Source organism: Macaca thibetana, chromosome 3, assembly GCF_024542745.1.
Source record: "Macaca thibetana thibetana isolate TM-01 chromosome 3, ASM2454274v1, whole genome shotgun sequence".
Classification (NCBI taxonomy): domain Eukaryota; kingdom Metazoa; phylum Chordata; class Mammalia; order Primates; family Cercopithecidae; genus Macaca; species Macaca thibetana.
Genome location: NC_065580.1, coordinates 6556692 through 6573775, shown reverse-complemented (window position 1 = coordinate 6573775; position 17084 = coordinate 6556692). Strand labels below are relative to the sequence as shown.

The window sequence follows — 17084 nt, the reverse complement described above, 5'->3', positions numbered from 1 at the left end:
AAATTTCTAGCTAGCTTGGTAGCTCTCTGAGAAAATTCTACAGCCTTGGCCGGGCGCGGTGGCTCAAGCCTGTAATCCCAGCACTTTGGGAGGCCGAGACGGGTGGATCACGAGGTCACGAGATCGAGACCATCCTGGTTAACACGGTGAAACCCCATCTCTACTAAAAAATACAAAAAACTAGCCGGGCGAGGTGGCGGACGCCTGCAGTCCCAGCTACTCGGGAGGCTGAGGCAGGAGAATGGCGTGAACCCGGGAGGCGGAGCTTGCAGTGAGATGAGATCTGGCCACTGCACTCCAGCCTGGGTGACAGAGCGAGACTCCGTCTCAAAAAAAAAAAAAAAAAAAATTCTACAGCCTGACTTACCTTGAAAACTTTTCATATGGAAATGAGGCGTTAAGGGTAAATGATTTTGAGAGGTAACAGAGTAAATACTTCAGCTCATAAACAAAAGATTAGGTTGTACTTTTATTTTGTTTGTTAGCTTCTTTTTAATAGTTGAAAAACCAATATACCCAGTAGAAGCAGCAAAAGTCACCAATAGCTCTACCATCCATGGTTAACCAGTATTAATCTTTTGTCTGGGCGTCTTATATACATTAAACACACACGTGCAACTCTGTGTATTTCCTGAAGTGGAGTCATACTGTGAATATTCTAAAAGGCAACTTAGTAGCTCTTGTGTGTTTTTTTTTTTTTTGAGACCGTGTCTTGTTCTGTTGCCCTGGCTGCAGTGCAGTGGTGTGATCTCAGCTCACTGCAACCTCCACCTCCCACGTTCACGTGATTCTCGTGCCTCAGCCTCCCAAGTAGCTGGGATTATAGGTGCCTGCCACCATGCCTGGCTAATTTTTGTATTTTTAAGTAGGGATGGGGTTTTACCATGTTGGTCAGGCTGGTCTTGAACTCCTGACCTCAGGTGATCTACCCGCCTTGGCCTCCTAAAGTGCTGGGATTACAGGTGTGAGCCACTGCGCCCGGCCTTAGTAGCTCTTTCTAAGGATTTGATATAATTTATTTACCTGATCTCTGATTTCAGGTCAGTTAACTTTCCCCCTTCAATTTGTTGCTATTATTAGTTCTACAAAGAGTATTGTTGTATATATACCTTTATTTACTCAATGATTATTTCTTTAGAATGAATTTCTAGAAGTGGAATTGTTGGATAAACATATTTTTCTCAGTTCTTCTCTGGAATGGTTGTATCTGGGTACCTGTTCAGTGTTCAGCCAGTCACAAATTTGGTCTCCAATTTAGTATAGATAATATTGTTTGTTGAGTACTATTCTCTTTTTTTTTTTTTGAGACGGAGTCTTGCTCTGTTGCCTGGGTTGGAGTGTAGTGGCCGGATCTCAGCTCACTGAAAGCTCCGCCTCCCGGGTTTACGCCATTCTCCTGCCTCAGCCTCCTGAGTAGCTGGGACTATAGGCGCCTGCCACCTCGCCTGGCTAGTTTTTTGTATTTTTTAGTAGAGACGGGGTTTCACCGTGTTAGCCAGGATGGTCTCGATCTCCTGACCTTGTGATCCGCCCGTCTCGGCCTCCCAAAGTGCTGGGATTACAGGCTTGAGCCACCGCACCTGGCCTATTGAGTACTATTCTATAGCATAGTCTCTGCTAAACACTTTATAAACATTGTTCCATTTAATTCTCACCACTCTGATAGGTAGTAGTATATGCATTTTAGAGGAGAGAGCACTGAGGGTTAATAATAACTTTTCTCAAATCAGCTAACTAGTAAGTGCTCAAACCTAGGTTTTCATCCCTTCAAAGTCTGTGTGCTCCTTCATGAAGTAGCTGTATGGAAAAATTAACTTGCCTGGACTGTTTGAAGAAATTAGTTCATATCAGAAACTTTTTGTTTGTTTGTTTGTTTTGTTTGTGACAGGGTCTGGCTCTGTTACCCAGGCTGGAGTGTGGTGGTGTGATCATGACTCACTGCTTCCTCAATTTCCCAATCCCCTTGTCTCAGGCTCCCAAGTAACTGGGACTCCCGGCTAGTTTTTGTATTGTTTTTGTAGAGACAGGGTTTCACCACGTTGCCCAGACTGCTCTCAAACTCCCAGGCTTAAGCAATCTGCCTGTCTCCACCGCCCAAAGTGCTGGGATTACAGGTGTGAGCCACTGTGCCCAGCCTAGAAACATTATGTACTCTCTCCTGAAATTCAGTCACAAGGATTTAAAAAAAATTTTTGATTAAAAACAGTTTTAAAAAATTTAAACTTTTTTGATATAGGATCTCTCTCTCTAGCTCAGGCTGGAGTGCAGTGGGGCAATCATAGCTGACCACAGCCTCAACCTCCTGGGCTCAAGTGATCCTCCCGAGTAGCTGGGACTACAGGCATGTGTGCCATTGTGCCCGGCTAATTTTTTAGCTTTTTAAGAAATGGGGTCTTGCTGTGTTGCCCAGGCTGTTCTGAAACTCCTGAGCTCAAGCGATCCTCCTGCTTTTAGCCTCCTGAGTCTCTGGGATTACATGCATGAGCGATGAGCCACCACAGCTGGCTCTGATTTTAATTTTTTAAATTGACAGATAACATTGTGTGTTTTTATCATATATAAAATGATGTTTTGAGGTATATATACATTGTAAAATGGTTAAATCTAGCTAGTTAACAAATGCATTACCTCATATAGTCATCATTTTTGTGGTGATAACATATGTACTCTACATTTTTTTTTTAAGAATGCAATATATCATCATAACTGTTGTCACCTTGTTGTATGCTATATCTCTTGTAATTTATTTCTCCTATCTAACTATAGTTACATATTTTTTGACCAACATCTCCCTGTCCTTCCCATCCCCGAACAGCCTCAGACCCTGGTAGCCACCATTCTACAGTCTGCCTCTATGAGGTCAACTTTTTAAGATCCCGTGTATAAATGAGACCATGTGATATTTGTCTTTCTGTGCCTGGCTTATTTTAATTAACATAACCCTCCAGGTTCATCCATGTTGTGAGCAGATGGCAGAATTTCCTTTTTCTTTAAATGGCTGAATAGTTTTCCAGTGTTTATAAAGCCACATTTGCTTTATCTGTTCATCTGTTAATGGACACTTAGGTTGATTCCAGATCTTGATTATTGTGAATAGTGCTACGGTAAAAATGGGAGCGCAGATAGCTCTTCAACATACTGACTTCATTTCCTTTGGATATATGCCCAGTAGTGGGATTGTTGGATCATATGGTAGTTCTATTTTTAATTGTTTGAGGAGCCTCTATACTGTTTTCCATGATGGCTCGACTGATTTGCATTCCCACCTATAGTGTATAAAGGTTCTCTTTTTGTCACATCATCACCAACACTTACTATCTTTTGCTTTTTTGATAAATGCCATTCTCAGTGGGGTGAGGTGATTGATACTGTGGGTTTGATTTGCATTTCCCCGATGGTTAGTGATGTTGAACATTTTTTCATATACTCGTTGGCCATTTGTATGTCTTCTTTTGAGAAATGTCCATTCAGGTCTCTTGCTCATTTTTCACTTGGGTTATTTGTTTTTTTATTGCTGTTTTGAGTTCTTTATATATTTCAATTATTAATCTTTTGTCAGGTAGATAGTTTGCAAATAGTTTCTCCCATTCTATAGATTGTCTCTTCACTTTGTTGTTTGTTTTCTTTGCTGTGCAGAAGATTTTTAGTTTGATGTAGTCCCAGTTATCTGTTTTATTACCTGTGCTCTTGAGGTCTTGTCCAAAAAAAATCCTTGCCCAGACCAAAGTCATAAAGCATTTTCCCATTTTCTTCTAATAGTTCCACAGTTTCAGGTCTTACATTGAAGTCTTTAATCCATTTTGAGTTAATTTTTGTGTATGGTTGAGAGATAAGCATTCATTTTCATTCTTCTGCGTGTGGATATCCAGTTTCCCCAGTAACATTTACACTTTACCCATTGTGTAAAATCAGTTGAGTGTAAATACATGGATTCATTTCTGGCTGTTTTTTCCACTGGTTTATATGTCTGTTTTTATACCAGTACCATGCTGTTTTGATTACTGTAGCTTTGTAGTGTACTCTGAAGTCAGGTAGTGTGATCCTTCCAGCTTTGTTCTTTTTGCTTAAGATTCCCTTGACTATTTGGGGTCTCTTGTGGTTCCATGTGAACTTAGGATTATTTTTTCTATTTCTGTGAAGGATGCCATTGGTATTTTGATAAGGACTGTACTGATTCTGTACATCACTTGGGTAGTAAGTCACAAAGATTTTGATGTTTTAATTTGGAGAAATTTTATCTAGCACTTATATTTGTATAGCTAGGAGAGTTGTACTTTCATCTGAAATACATTAAGGATAGTGAGATGCCATTAGTGTGTTTATGGAATTAGGTTTATGTTAGAATTATTTAGGTATAGTTTGACCATTTTTCAAACCCACAATAACTATTTTAGTGGAGTAAAATGTTAATTTAACAAATATTTCTCTAATGCCTATTCTGATAGTCAGCGGCCTGCTTAGGTGCAAATCCTGTCTGTGTCTCTTAGAAGCTGTGTGACCTTGATAGATTGTTAAGTTTCTGTTTCTGTAAAATGCAGATAATAGTACCTGTCTCATAAGCTGTTGTGAGGATTAAATAAAGTAGTGTGCAAAAGGAAACACTTAGCAGAGTGTTCAATAAATGTAAACTTTTAGTTATTGATATCTGAGCCTCCCACTGCAGAAACAGTGAAAGGTGGGTGTTATTTGACGTTAAGGAATCTACAGTTTGGTAGACTGATCTTAAACAATTGTAATTCATCCTGAAAAATGCCTTAATGCAGGTATAAAAGGGCCAGTGGAAGCATCAAACACATGTGCAGAACTGCAGTTTGTCAAGGAAGCCTTCAAGGGAGGAGATGGTGTTGATGTCAGGACCTGATGGATGAAAATAGCTCATGGGAGAGCTCAAGAGTGTGACCAGGAGTTAGGAATTTCAGTGGAAAATGGAATCTTTGTGATGCCCTCCACATTTCATTAGATGTTAAATTCTAGAGTGAAGTTCGATATGATTATTAACTACTAAGTATATTCCCAAATATTTAAGGTTAAGATCTTACTAAAATAATGAATTATAAAGCCATTAATATTTGGAATTTTTATGTAATAGTTATTTGATTATGGTACTTTTTTTTGGCTACGGATATTAACCAGTAACATTCTAATTTATCATTTTAATGGGAAGTCGTGGCTTTTTTTCTCCCTGTAACAATACTAAAAATACATTTTAAGGCTATGTGATGTAGAGTTTTATTAGAGACATTATTTTTCTGTTTACTCTCCTTTTCTGTATTGTACAGAATTTTGTCCCCTTCTATATTGTATTTTAAATTTGGAACCTACTGATGTATAGGCATTTCACTTCTTATCTTGAGGGATTTTTCCAGATAAAACAGAAATTTAGTAATGTAGCTTCTGCCAGTATAAAAGCAGAGCAGCTCATTTCCTTTGTACCATTCTGAAAATCATACCAGAATAGAATAGCTTGTTTCTGTATTATTTTATGTACTCATTGACATTGTCTTTTTTGTGAGCATCCTTCACCCCACATGGAACCCTAACAATGAAAATTTACTTGTGTGTATATAGGGATATTATCCCTTTTGATCATTTAAATAGATATGGATAGTGATAGAAATCTGTGTGTGTGTGTTTTTTTTAAGGTATTGCCATCAGAGAGTCGGCAAAGGTAGTTGACCAAGCCCAAAGGAGAGTGTTGAGGGGAGTTGATGACCTTGACTTTTTCATAGGAGATGAAGCCATCGATAAACCTACATATGCTACAAAGGTAAATGTCCGACGGGTGTTTGCTTCTCTAAGTGTAGAGCAGTAGGATGAGTAATGCAAAATGGTCATCTAGAAGTTGTATTTGTGAGTTGTGGAATGTGTTTCTATTATGTTTGAATAGAGGTGGTGGTGGTGGTTGGTTTTTGAATGGGGGTGTTTTTGATTGGAGAATTAAGGGAATTAACAGATCCCTGGAATGCAGAATAGACTCAGGAAACACCAGGTCACACATGAAAGCAAGATCCCCCCCCTCTGGAAAATTGTTGACAGGTTGACTAACCTGTCAGTTGAGGGAAAATTGCAGATTGGTTAATTAAAAAGAAACACTAACATTATTTAAGCAGACTTTTTTTTTTTTTTTGAGACGGTGTCTCGCTGTGTCGCCCAGGCTGGAGTGCAGTGGCCGGATCTCAGCTCACTGCAAGCTCCGCCTCCCGGGTTCACGCCATTCTCCTGCCTCAGCCTCCCCAGTAGCTGGGACTACAGGCGCCGCCACCTCGCCCGGCTAGTTTTTTGTATTTTTTTTTAGTAGAGATGGGGTTTCACTCTGTTAGCCAGGATGGTCTCGATCTCCTGACCTCGTGATCCACCCGTCTCGGCCTCCCAAAGTGCTGGGATTACAGGCTTGAGCCACCGCACCCAGCCTAAGCAGACTTTTTTTTTTAAAGCTCCAGATCCAGTTGTATGATAATTAGCTGCAGTATTCTATCTGTTCCTCATTTTTTTTGTTGTTGTTGTTTTTTTAGAGATAGGTCTTACTCTGTCACCCAGACTGGAGTGCTCTGATGCCATCTTGGCTCACTGCAGCCTCGACCTCCTGAGCTCAAGCAATCCTTTCTCCCCAACTTCTCAAGTAGATGGGACTACAGGCACGCATCACCATGCCTGGCTGATTTTTAAAATTTTTTGTAGAGACTGTCTTGCTATGTTGCCCAGCCTGTTCTCGAACTCCTGGGCTCGAGTGAGCCTCCTGCCTTGGCCTCCCGAAGTGTTGGATTAGAGGCATGAGCCACTGTGCCTGGCCTGTCTCCCTGTCATTGTTAAGGTGATTCTTTGTTTGTAGAAATGAGTGGAGGAGAATATGAACAATAATATAACTTAATCTTTTTTTTTCAAATGCTGTTGTTTCTTTACAAGAATTAAAAACTACAATGAGAAGGAGACCTTTATTCTGTAATAACACAGTTTCTTCTGTGCCACTGTTAAACTGCTGCTCTTATTGTCATGAACTGAGGCTTGACAACTCTGGTTTCTCTTCCTCCAGTGGCCAATACGACATGGAATCATTGAAGACTGGGATCTTATGGAAAGGTTCATGGAGCAAGTGGTTTTTAAATATCTTCGAGCTGAACCTGAGGACCATTATTTTTTAATGGTGAGTAACTGGAACTAAGAGGAATATATTCCTGTAAGTTCCAAATTGCTTAGATTTTAAACTGAAGATATTCTTTTCTAGGGCGTTTTAAATTTCTTCTAAAGATATGTGCATGAATCAGGCTGCTTTTTTGAAAATACTGGAAAGCTCAATAAAAATGTTCAGAACAAAAGGGGCTTGTTAGCTCACCAAACAGGAAGCCCAAGTGAGGCAGCTCTGGGGCGTTGTTTTAGCAGCTCAGTGATGGAATTGCACATGCAACCTAGGGCACAGCTTGAGCTCTTCTGTTTGTTCCCTTTGGGTCCCAGGGTGGCTGCCAAATTCCCAGATCACCTCTTTGGACATTTCCATACAGAGATAGGAGATTTTCCTTTCACTTTTTAAGAATTTAGAGACCCTTTCCCAGAAACCTTCCCAGCAGATTTGCCCCATCTGCCTATGCCTAACCTGGTTAGAGCAGTAGGAAGGGATTTACTGTGACTGGTTTAGATTCATGAAGACTTTCTCCTTGGGGCGGGGACCAGGAGAACCTGTCTGATGTTCTGGACTCTGGAGGAGGGTAAGTAACTAAACAGGCCTCCAAAAGCAAGGACAATAGAAGGAGGAATGGATTTGGATAAACCAACTACCTGCTTTAGTTTTCCTGAGACATAGCAAGATGATTGTAATTATTGCCACTTATAGCAGAGGAAACCAGGTCAAGATGTTATTTTTTTCTAGGGTTCAAATGTTACTGTAAAATATAACTGAACTGAGTTATGGGCCCTAATTATGATACTTAATTGATTTCATTCAAATGAAATGAAACATCACAGATAAATGAGAAGAAATAACTCCTGGTTCTCTAGTGGTTCTACTCAGCATTACATGTTTTCTTCTGTGAGATGCTCTTTTCAAGTTAAAATTAATTGCATGTACAGAATGCTTGCTTTATAGAGGGCAGTTTCATGTGACGTCAGCTGCATATTAAATCTACATAATTTAGGTTTGGATTTTTTTTCATGCAAGTGCATTGTCAAATGGTCCCAGATCCAATTATAAAATTGTTTCTAACATTAGAATATGAAGTGTTTTTAAGAATATAGTTTTAACTATAAGGCTAATAGTTAATGGAATAACTATTAAATATGGAATAACTCTATAACGAATATATATATTTAATGTATATTAAAGCTGGTCTTTGATCTTTTCTCCCTGGCTGTGTCTTTACAACTGAAATTGCCAAGTATGGCTGCTGCGTTTCACAGGCCACTCTGTTTTCTCTGTACATCCACAGTAGTTTTATTTTATTTTGCTGTTTTGCTTTGTATTTTATTTTTCTAGAAATGGGATCTTGCTCTGTTGTCCAGGCTGGAGTTCTGTGGCACAATCCTATCCAGTCACTGCAGCCTCAGACCCTGGGCTCAGTTGATCCTCCCGCTTCAACCTGCTGAGTAGCTGGGACCACAGGTAGAGACCACTAGCCTGGCTAATTTTTAAACATTTTTTGTGGAGACGGGGTTTCGCTATGTTGTCCAGGCTGGCCTCAAACTCCCAGGCTTAAGTGATTCTCCCACCTTAGCCTCACAAAGTGTTGGGATTACAGGCATGAGCCACCGTGCCCGGCCCACAGTGGTTTATGTGGAACAAATGGAGCCAATAAACTGACTGTGTGTGAGTGGCTTTGTCTTTACAGCCAAAACAAATCACAGATTCCCACCTGTCAGATTTGGCATTTTTCCTTCTCTAGCATATCACATCAACTACCTGTTGGATAGGATTTTAGGAGCAGGCACGGAGCCCAGCTGCTTCCTTCTGTCTACTTCAGCTTCCCGTGCCAGGAGTTCTTGCTTTACTTAGAGGGACATCTAATCTCAGGCATGTGGAACAAATACGGACCACCACACAGCTCACAAGAATTTTTATTAAAGGGGATTCTTTTTGTGATTTAGCTGGCATATATGAGATAGTGGAGAGGTTTGGTGTGAACATAGAAAAGGCCATTTGCTAAAAATGGGTACCTGCAATGAATGTTCAAAACCAATCAAGTTTATTATTAAAAAGATAAGAAAATACTATATTACATGTGTTGTGCTTTGAATTCTGCAAGTCATTTTGTTGCATGTCGTGGTTGAGGAAGTGGTGAGAATGGTAAATTTCCTTCAGGTATATGTCCTTAACCGTGTGTTGATGGAATAAAGGGGAGTGAACCAGGTGGAAAGATTTAAGGCCAAGCCATCAAAGTGAATTGAAGACATTAAGAGAGTCTAAGAGGCCCAAATGATGGACCCCCAGGAGCTCACAGAATTATCCTTTCTAATAGCCTTGCCCAGTCATCTGAACATGCAGAGAGAATGACCTCCTTGCCACTGGCTGTTTTCAAGGAGGTGCAGAGACAGCTTACACTGGTTATGCGGACTGAGCACATGGCACCTGGGAACTCCGCTCTTCCCCAATACTGCATTGCCCAAAGCTCAGAACGCACTCAGAGATGTCAAAGAGATGCAGTGCTCCTGAGTGGAAATTGGATTAGAACTTCAGAAGGGATTTTCAAACTTTTTGAATATAAATCCTGCAAGAGCAAACAAGCAGCACATGCAGACGACCAGCAGTGAGAGGGCGTGGTGACTCTGAGGACCTGACTGGGTTAGGGTGATTAGAGCAGGGGAGTGTGGAGAGAGGAGGTCAGGCAGCCTTTGTGCGGTGTAGACAGTAAGCCGCGAGGCCAGTTTTGTGTTTTAGGGAGACTTTATGGGCAGGCACCTCCGGCACACAGAGTCTCGAAGATGACCCCATGTGAGGTAACAGGTGCCTGTGAGGAGGGCGTACGGTGAGAATGGCAGGAGTGGGTGGAGGGGAGTTCTGTCATTTGCGAGGTTCTTAAAATTATGTAAGGGGATATGTATAGTCGAAACCACCCATGAAAATCCCTCAGGAAGGGCCCGTTTATACAGCTCTGAGTCAGTGGAGAGAAAATGGATTTTCCCTCAGCATAGAGGAACTTTCTTCTGCACCAGCTGGGGTGGTTGACTTACATTTAGGAGGACAGTGTGGTGTGTGGAAGCACAAATGGTTCATTAGGTTGCCCTCAGTCCAGCACTTTGCTCCCAGTCCCAGTACGTTGAAGCTGAGACCACCTGAGAGCAGTTGGACTCCCAGAGCCAGTACTCATTAAGGAGCCCGGGGAAGACATCGTATTACTCATGTAGTTATTTCACCTGCTCTCATATTTGGCCTCATTGTTCTGGCTTGTACCCTCACTAGCTTTTGTATGCTGTTGTGTTTTTGGAGCATGTACAGTTGGTTGGGGTAAGTTATATATAGTTAGCAGAGATAAACAGGAGGTAGACTTGGTGGGTCTTAGTGATGAGAATTGGTAGCAGTTAAGAGAAATCTAGGCTGACTCAGATTTTGAGATGGGGCAGTGCATGGATGATAATGTGATTGGTTAAGATGGGAAACATGAGAAGAAACTCACTTGAGGGAGGGAGGAGGAAGAAGGAGAGTTTGGTTTTGTACATGCTGAGGTCTAAGGGTCTAACTGGGCTGCACAGGTAAAGAAGCCGAGGAACAGCCAGCTCCAAGCTGCAGGTGTTGATGTAGGAGTCAGTAGCGTTCACGTGTTGATTGTTGATGGAAAATTAACTCTGATTACTAAAGATAAAACATACCATCCTTGGTATTTTAGAGATGAATGTACGAATATATGATCATTTTGAGATCTCTAGGTAAAGTTAGTGCTCTGTGAAATCATTTTCTTCATGAACCTGGTGAAATTAAAAAATGTTAGCCATGGCAGTACCCTACATCTGAATCACAATTGCGTTATGTCCTGACTTACTCTAGTTTCCTTTCTGAATTCTTGAGAATGGTTAGACCTGCCTTGTGCACTTCACTAACCAGTGTAGACCTAGCCAGTGTAGACCTAGCCAGTGTAGAGGTCAGCTTTCTTGGATTTGCTAAGCCACTTCCTGCACGTACTTTCCAGCTTCCAGTATATGGTCGCCTCCTCTCCTATTCTCTCTTCCTTGAGGATTTGTATTTTAAAAAATGTTTCTTTACTGTAGTTTTAGAGGGACATGAAGGTGGAGTAATATTAGATACATGTGTTCAATTTTCTGTCTTTATCCAGAAATATGGGTAGGTTTTATGATAGTCATTATTCATTTTTAAATCAATACCAGGTGATAATTTTACTATTGTTATGTATAAAAATGTTTATGTAGCTTGCATTCATTGATGCTTTGATCATATGCTTCTATATTTAAAAAAACCAGATTATTCTCTTTCTCTTCTTCTCACTGTTGCACTTGACTAGTCTTAAAGAGAGGAAATCCGCCGGGCACGGTGGCTCAAGCCTGTAATCCCAGCACTTTGGGAGGCCGAGGCGGGTGGATCACGAGGTCAGGAGATCGAGACTATCCTGGCTAACATGGTGAAACCCCGTCTCTACTAAAAATACAAAAAACTAGCTGGGCGTGGTGGTGGGCGCCTGTAGTCTCAGCTACTTGGGAGGCTGAGGCGGGAGAATGGCGTGAACCCGGGAGGCGGAGCTTGCAGTGAGATCACGCCACTGCACTCCAGCCTGGGAGACACAGCGAGACTCCGTCTCAAAAAAAAAAAAAAAGAGAGGAAATCCCCCAGAAAAACTGGACGTCTCCTATTTAGATCTTGTTATAAATAATAGTTTGAGAAAATTTTAATTACATTTGTCTCCTAAAGGAATAATTACAACATCAATAATGGTGGATAGAGATGAAATGGGAGATTGAGGAAGATGTAGGGTTTGTGATTGTGGTCCTCAGAATCTATAAGGACATGGCCTGAATAATGTCGATTTTGGACTAAGAACCAGGAGAACATCATTATATTGTAAATGTTCCCTTAAATGGAAGTACATAGATTTTAATTCTTCAAAGATGGTGAACTGTTTTTGGCAGCAAGTAATAGAAGTATAAAAGCAGTAGTTTAAAAAAGTTAAAGTTTTATTTTTCTTAAATTTGTAGCAGAGTCCAGTGCTGATACGGCAGCTCTCTGGTGTTGCTAAGGATCTCTCTACTGTAGTGTCTTGAATATATGGCTTTCATTCTAAGGATGCCTCATGATCACAAGTTGATTACTGCAGCTCCAACTGTCGCCTCTGTGTTGCACGAAGGAAGAGTGTGTTAAGGGCAGGAGGCAAGTCTACTCAGCTTTGTAAGGAGCTTTCTTGGCAACCATACTCCAGCTTTTGTGTCTTACTGGCCAGAACTTACTCACTTAGTCATCCCTGTCCACAAGGACGTCTGGGAAATGCTTTTGTCTGGGCCTGTTGCCGTTTCCCATCATAGATCAGTGGTCTGTCCGTCACAAACTTGCAGTGTCGGTAAGTGTAACTCACAATGCCTGCTGTAGTGGTGTCACTCACAGGCATGAAGACAGTAGCAAAGGAAAGATTCAGCTGCTTTCACAACTCTGACTGGATTTTACCTATCTGGAGAGTGTCACCCACGTTAGGGAGCCGCTGGCCAGGAGGAAGCTGTGGCAAGATGTGCTGCGTCTCCTGCTTGGCGTTGCCATCTTGCTGCCGTAAGTTTCTCTGTCTGTAGATAAAGTACATTAGGAAATTAGGAAGTTATATTAGGAGTTTGTGTGATCTTGCCCCATGGCCCTAACTCAGAGTTTAACACTTGATGTAGAGATGATTTCCCCTCCATTATAGTAGAATTGTAAGTATGATAGAGAAAATTTGGAAGATATCTATGGGACTTTTTATAGTCTTATCACATTAACATAGGTACTGTTGACATTTAGTATATTTTCATTTCATCTTTTTACCCATTTAAAAATGATTTTACACTCAATATTGTACTCATTTTCTTAGTTTTCATAACCCTTATTTTAATAGCTATATGATTAGCTGTCTAGTAGGTATTTCCTGTGCAGCAGCTCCGCTATTTTTAGTCATTTTCTCGGTTTTATAAGAAATAATGTAATCTTTGTGCAGACAGTTTTTCCTATATTTTGAGTATTTTTTGTTTAAAAAGAACTAGCAGTGTTTGATTATGGAGTTCAGCAGTGTTAATAATTTTATCAGTCTCTGCACAGTGTGCTATTTCGGACTGCCATCAGCACTGTACAAGAGGCTTGCTTTCTTTGTACTCTTGTCAGCATTAATATTTTTGATTATTTAATGGATTAAAATTTACCATATGCTTTAAATTTGCATTTTTGATCACTTTGACCTTATAAATTTTTCCACATATTAGTTGTATTTCCTCTTTTGTGAGCTATCCATTCATGCCCTGTGCTCTTTTATGTATCATTTTTATTGCTTTTCTTGTTGCTGTGATTTCTATGAACTTTGTTTTTACTTAACATGTTTTTATTCTAAAATACACATAACAGAATTTACCATTTGAACCATTTTTGAATGTACAGCTTGGTGGCATTAGGCACATTCACAAACCATTGCCACCGTCTGTCTCCAGAAGGCTTTTCAGCTTCCCAAACTAAAACTCTGTCCCCATTGAACACAAATTCTCTTTACTCCTTTACCTGCCCCTGGAATGCCCATTTTGCTTTCTGTCTCTATACATTTGATGACTCTGGGGCCCTCATATAAATGTAATCATATAGTATTTATCCTTTTATGACCAGCTTATTTCACTTAGCTAGCGTCTTCAAGCTTCATCCATGTTGAAGCATGCACCAGGATTTCCTTTCTTTTTAAGGCTGAATAATATTCCATTGTACATAGATACCACATTCTGCTTATTCTCTGGAAGCTCTCATGTAATTAGGATAGCAAGCTTCTTTTGTTGTTATATTTGCAGCAGGTTAGTTTTACTCAGTTAATTTTTTGCCTTTCTCTTTTGGTTATTTCATTTGGACATCCATAACTTTAAATTTGTATGTGGTAAAACTCATTTTCCTTTGATGTTTGTATTTAATCTTCATCCATCTGGGATTTATTTGGATCATCATTTCACACTGAACTTAGACCCAGAGAGCATGCAGGGAGCTAGGGGTAATCTGATTCTTGTTGGTGATGTCTTCTTACAGGTCTGTTTTTGCTTCAGGTTTAATACGCAGCTCTATGCTGGGAGGCAAGAAACCTTCCTATCTGTTCTCAGACATCTTCATACCTTCTTACCGTTTCTCTGCTGATACTTCTCCCCTCTACTCAGTTTAAATGTTTGTTTATTTCACTTATAATTATGCTTGGGTTCCTATTCAAGATGAGAAACAACTTTATAGGTTTCTTTAGTTAATATGTTATTTCTTCTGGAATGAGATACAATATTGGCTATTATGGCTGTTTATTGAGTGCTTCTATGTGCCCAGCCCCATTCTAAATGTTCACAAGTATTAACTCATTTTCTAATGCCACCAACAACCCTCTGCGATAGGTAATGTTATTAGGCCCATTTTTCAGATTGATAGGAGGTGCCTTAAGAGAGAGATTGTACACACTACTGTTGGAATCTGCAGCTCTTACTCATGTGCTTTAAATGAAGGAAATTTAAAGTATTAATCACTAACATTTATGCTATTAACTGTGTTCTGGGCACTTCACTGCTGTTAGCAAATTTAATCTCCTCAGCCCCGAGTAGGCACATTTAAATAAATAACATGTCGTGGAGTGCTTTTTAGGTTCCCTATTTGCAGCCTGTGTTTGAGTATGACTTCATTATTCTCTCTTCCACATTTTGAGATGGCTTCCTCTCTCCCATCCAGGAATTGATGGATTCTAATTACAGTGACTAAAACTTACTTGAGGCAGCATGTTTGAACTTTGCACCAGCTGTTGTGCCAGAGTTTAAAGTGCCAGGCTAGTTGGTAGGTAGATTTGCTTGCTTGTTGTTTGAAGAAGTGATACACACACAGTGCAGAATTGAAAAGGCGCTGGAAGATTTCTAGGGAGCGTGCCCCCCTCGCCTCTTTCCTGCCTAGAGGAAGCTGCCCTTACCAGTTCTTAGCCAGCTGATTGTTCATATTTCAGGGGTGATTGTGTGTAGGCATATGGGTTAGCACACACTTTTTTTTTTTTTTTTTTTGAGACGGAGTCTTACTCTGTAGCCCAGGCTGGAGTGCAGTGGCACGATCTCAGCTCATCGCAACCTTCGCCTCCCGGGTTCAAGCAGTTCCCCTGCCTCAAGCCTCCTGAGTAGCTAGACCTGCAGGTACATGCCATCACGCCTGGCTAATTTTTGTATTTTTAGTAGAGACGGGGTTTCACTATGTTGGTCAGGCTGGTCTGAACTCCTGACCTCGTGATCCACCCGCCTCAGCCTCCTGAAGTGTTGGGATTACAGGTGTGAGCCACTGCACCTGGCTAGTACACAGTTTTATTTTACACAAATGGTAACACAGTATGCATACTGTTGTACACCTTGGATTTTGAATTAAACTTTTTTTTTTTTGTTTAAATTGTAAAAAAAAACTAATACTATTTGTACCCTCTTAGCCATTTTTAAGTGTACAATTCTGTAATGTTAACTATATTCACACTGTTGCATAAGAGATTCTAGAACTTTTCTGTCTTGCAGAACTGAAACTCTGTGCTCGTTGAACAAGTCCCTATATTTCCCCTCTCCCCCCACCTTGTTTTTTGTTTTTGAGATGGAATTAACTCTTGTTGCCCAGACTGGGAGTACAGTGGCACCATCTCAGCTCACTGCAACCTCTGCCTCCCGGGTTTAAGCAATTCTTCTGCCTCTGCCACCCGAGTGGCTGGGATTATAGCATGCACCACCACGCCCAGCTAATTTTTGTATTTTTAGCAGAGATGGGGTTTCCCCATGTTGGCCGGACTGGTCTTGAACTCCTGATCTCAGGTGATCCACCTGCCTCTGCCTCTCAAAGTGCTGGTGTTACAGGTGTGAGCCACAGTGCTCAGCCTGTTTAATTTTTTTTTTTTTTTTTTTTCTGAGAGGAAGTCTCTGTGTTGTCCAAGCTAGAGTGCAGTGGCTGTTCCCAGGTGCAGTCATACACCACTACAGCCGCCAACTCCTGGGCGGGAGTGATCCTCCCACCTCAGTCTCCTGAGTAGCTGGGACTGCAGGCACACACCTGGCTACCACACTTTGTTTTTTAAAAATAGTTTTTGGCCTGGCATGGTGGCTTATGCCTGTAATCCTACCACTTTGGGAGGCCGAAGTGGGTGGATCACTTGAGGTCAGGAGTTTGAGACCAGCCTGGCCAACATGATGAAACCCTGTCTCTACTAAAAATACAAAATTTAACTGAGTATAGCGGCATGTGCCTGTAATCCCAGCTACTCCGGAGGCAGAGGCAGGAGAATTGCTTGAATTCTAGGAGGTGGAGTCTCCCAGAGATCCGAGATTGGGCTACTGCACTGGAGCCTGGGTGACAGAGTCAGACTCTGTCTCAAAAAAAAAAAAAAAGTTTTCATTACAAATTGTTGAAGCAGAAGGATATTTAAGAATGTGTATGGAATGAAGACACCTTTCTCTTTTTAATTTAGCAATTCATCACAGAGATTGTTTCTTCATAGAGTTCATTTTTTGAAATTGTTCCAAAGTGTTTAGTGGTGGGTATTTAGGTTGTTTCTGATCTTCTGATACAGACAGTGTTGACTTTTTACCTTTCAAAGCTACTTTGTTTTGGTTGGGTCTCTTAACCTCAGAATGTAATTTGATTTTGGTTTTGTTTTTAACTGAGAGGTTTTTAGTAGTTGCATTTCCCATTTATATTTGCTGATAATTTTAGTAATAGCAACTCACTGGCATTGAACACATCCGTGTGTCCAGCACTGCTCGAAGCACATTATTTAGACTGCCTTTAATCTTTGCAACTCTCTGAGTGGGGTACTAATTACCTCCACTTTACCCATGAGGAGACTCAGGGAGAGAGAGGAAATAGTTTACCAAGCCTAGTAAAGTGGAAGTCTGGGATTTGATCCCAGTCAGTTTGACCTCAGATCTCTTAATCAGACTGGTGTGGCATGCTACTGTGTGAC

At 40.8% G+C, this 17084-nt stretch overlaps 1 protein-coding gene across 2 annotated transcripts in view; it reads left to right on the top strand.

The window, feature by feature from the left end:
• Nucleotides 1–17084, top strand: part of ACTR3B (actin related protein 3B) — a 99658-nt gene that overhangs the window by 39379 nt on the left and 43195 nt on the right. For both annotated transcript variants that reach the window (XM_050785895.1, XM_050785896.1), the window contains 2 exons: nucleotides 5643–5767; nucleotides 7031–7141. In XM_050785895.1, the coding sequence (XP_050641852.1) occupies nucleotides 5643–5767; nucleotides 7031–7141 (236 nt within the window). The remainder of the gene's footprint in view (nucleotides 1–5642; nucleotides 5768–7030; nucleotides 7142–17084) is intronic.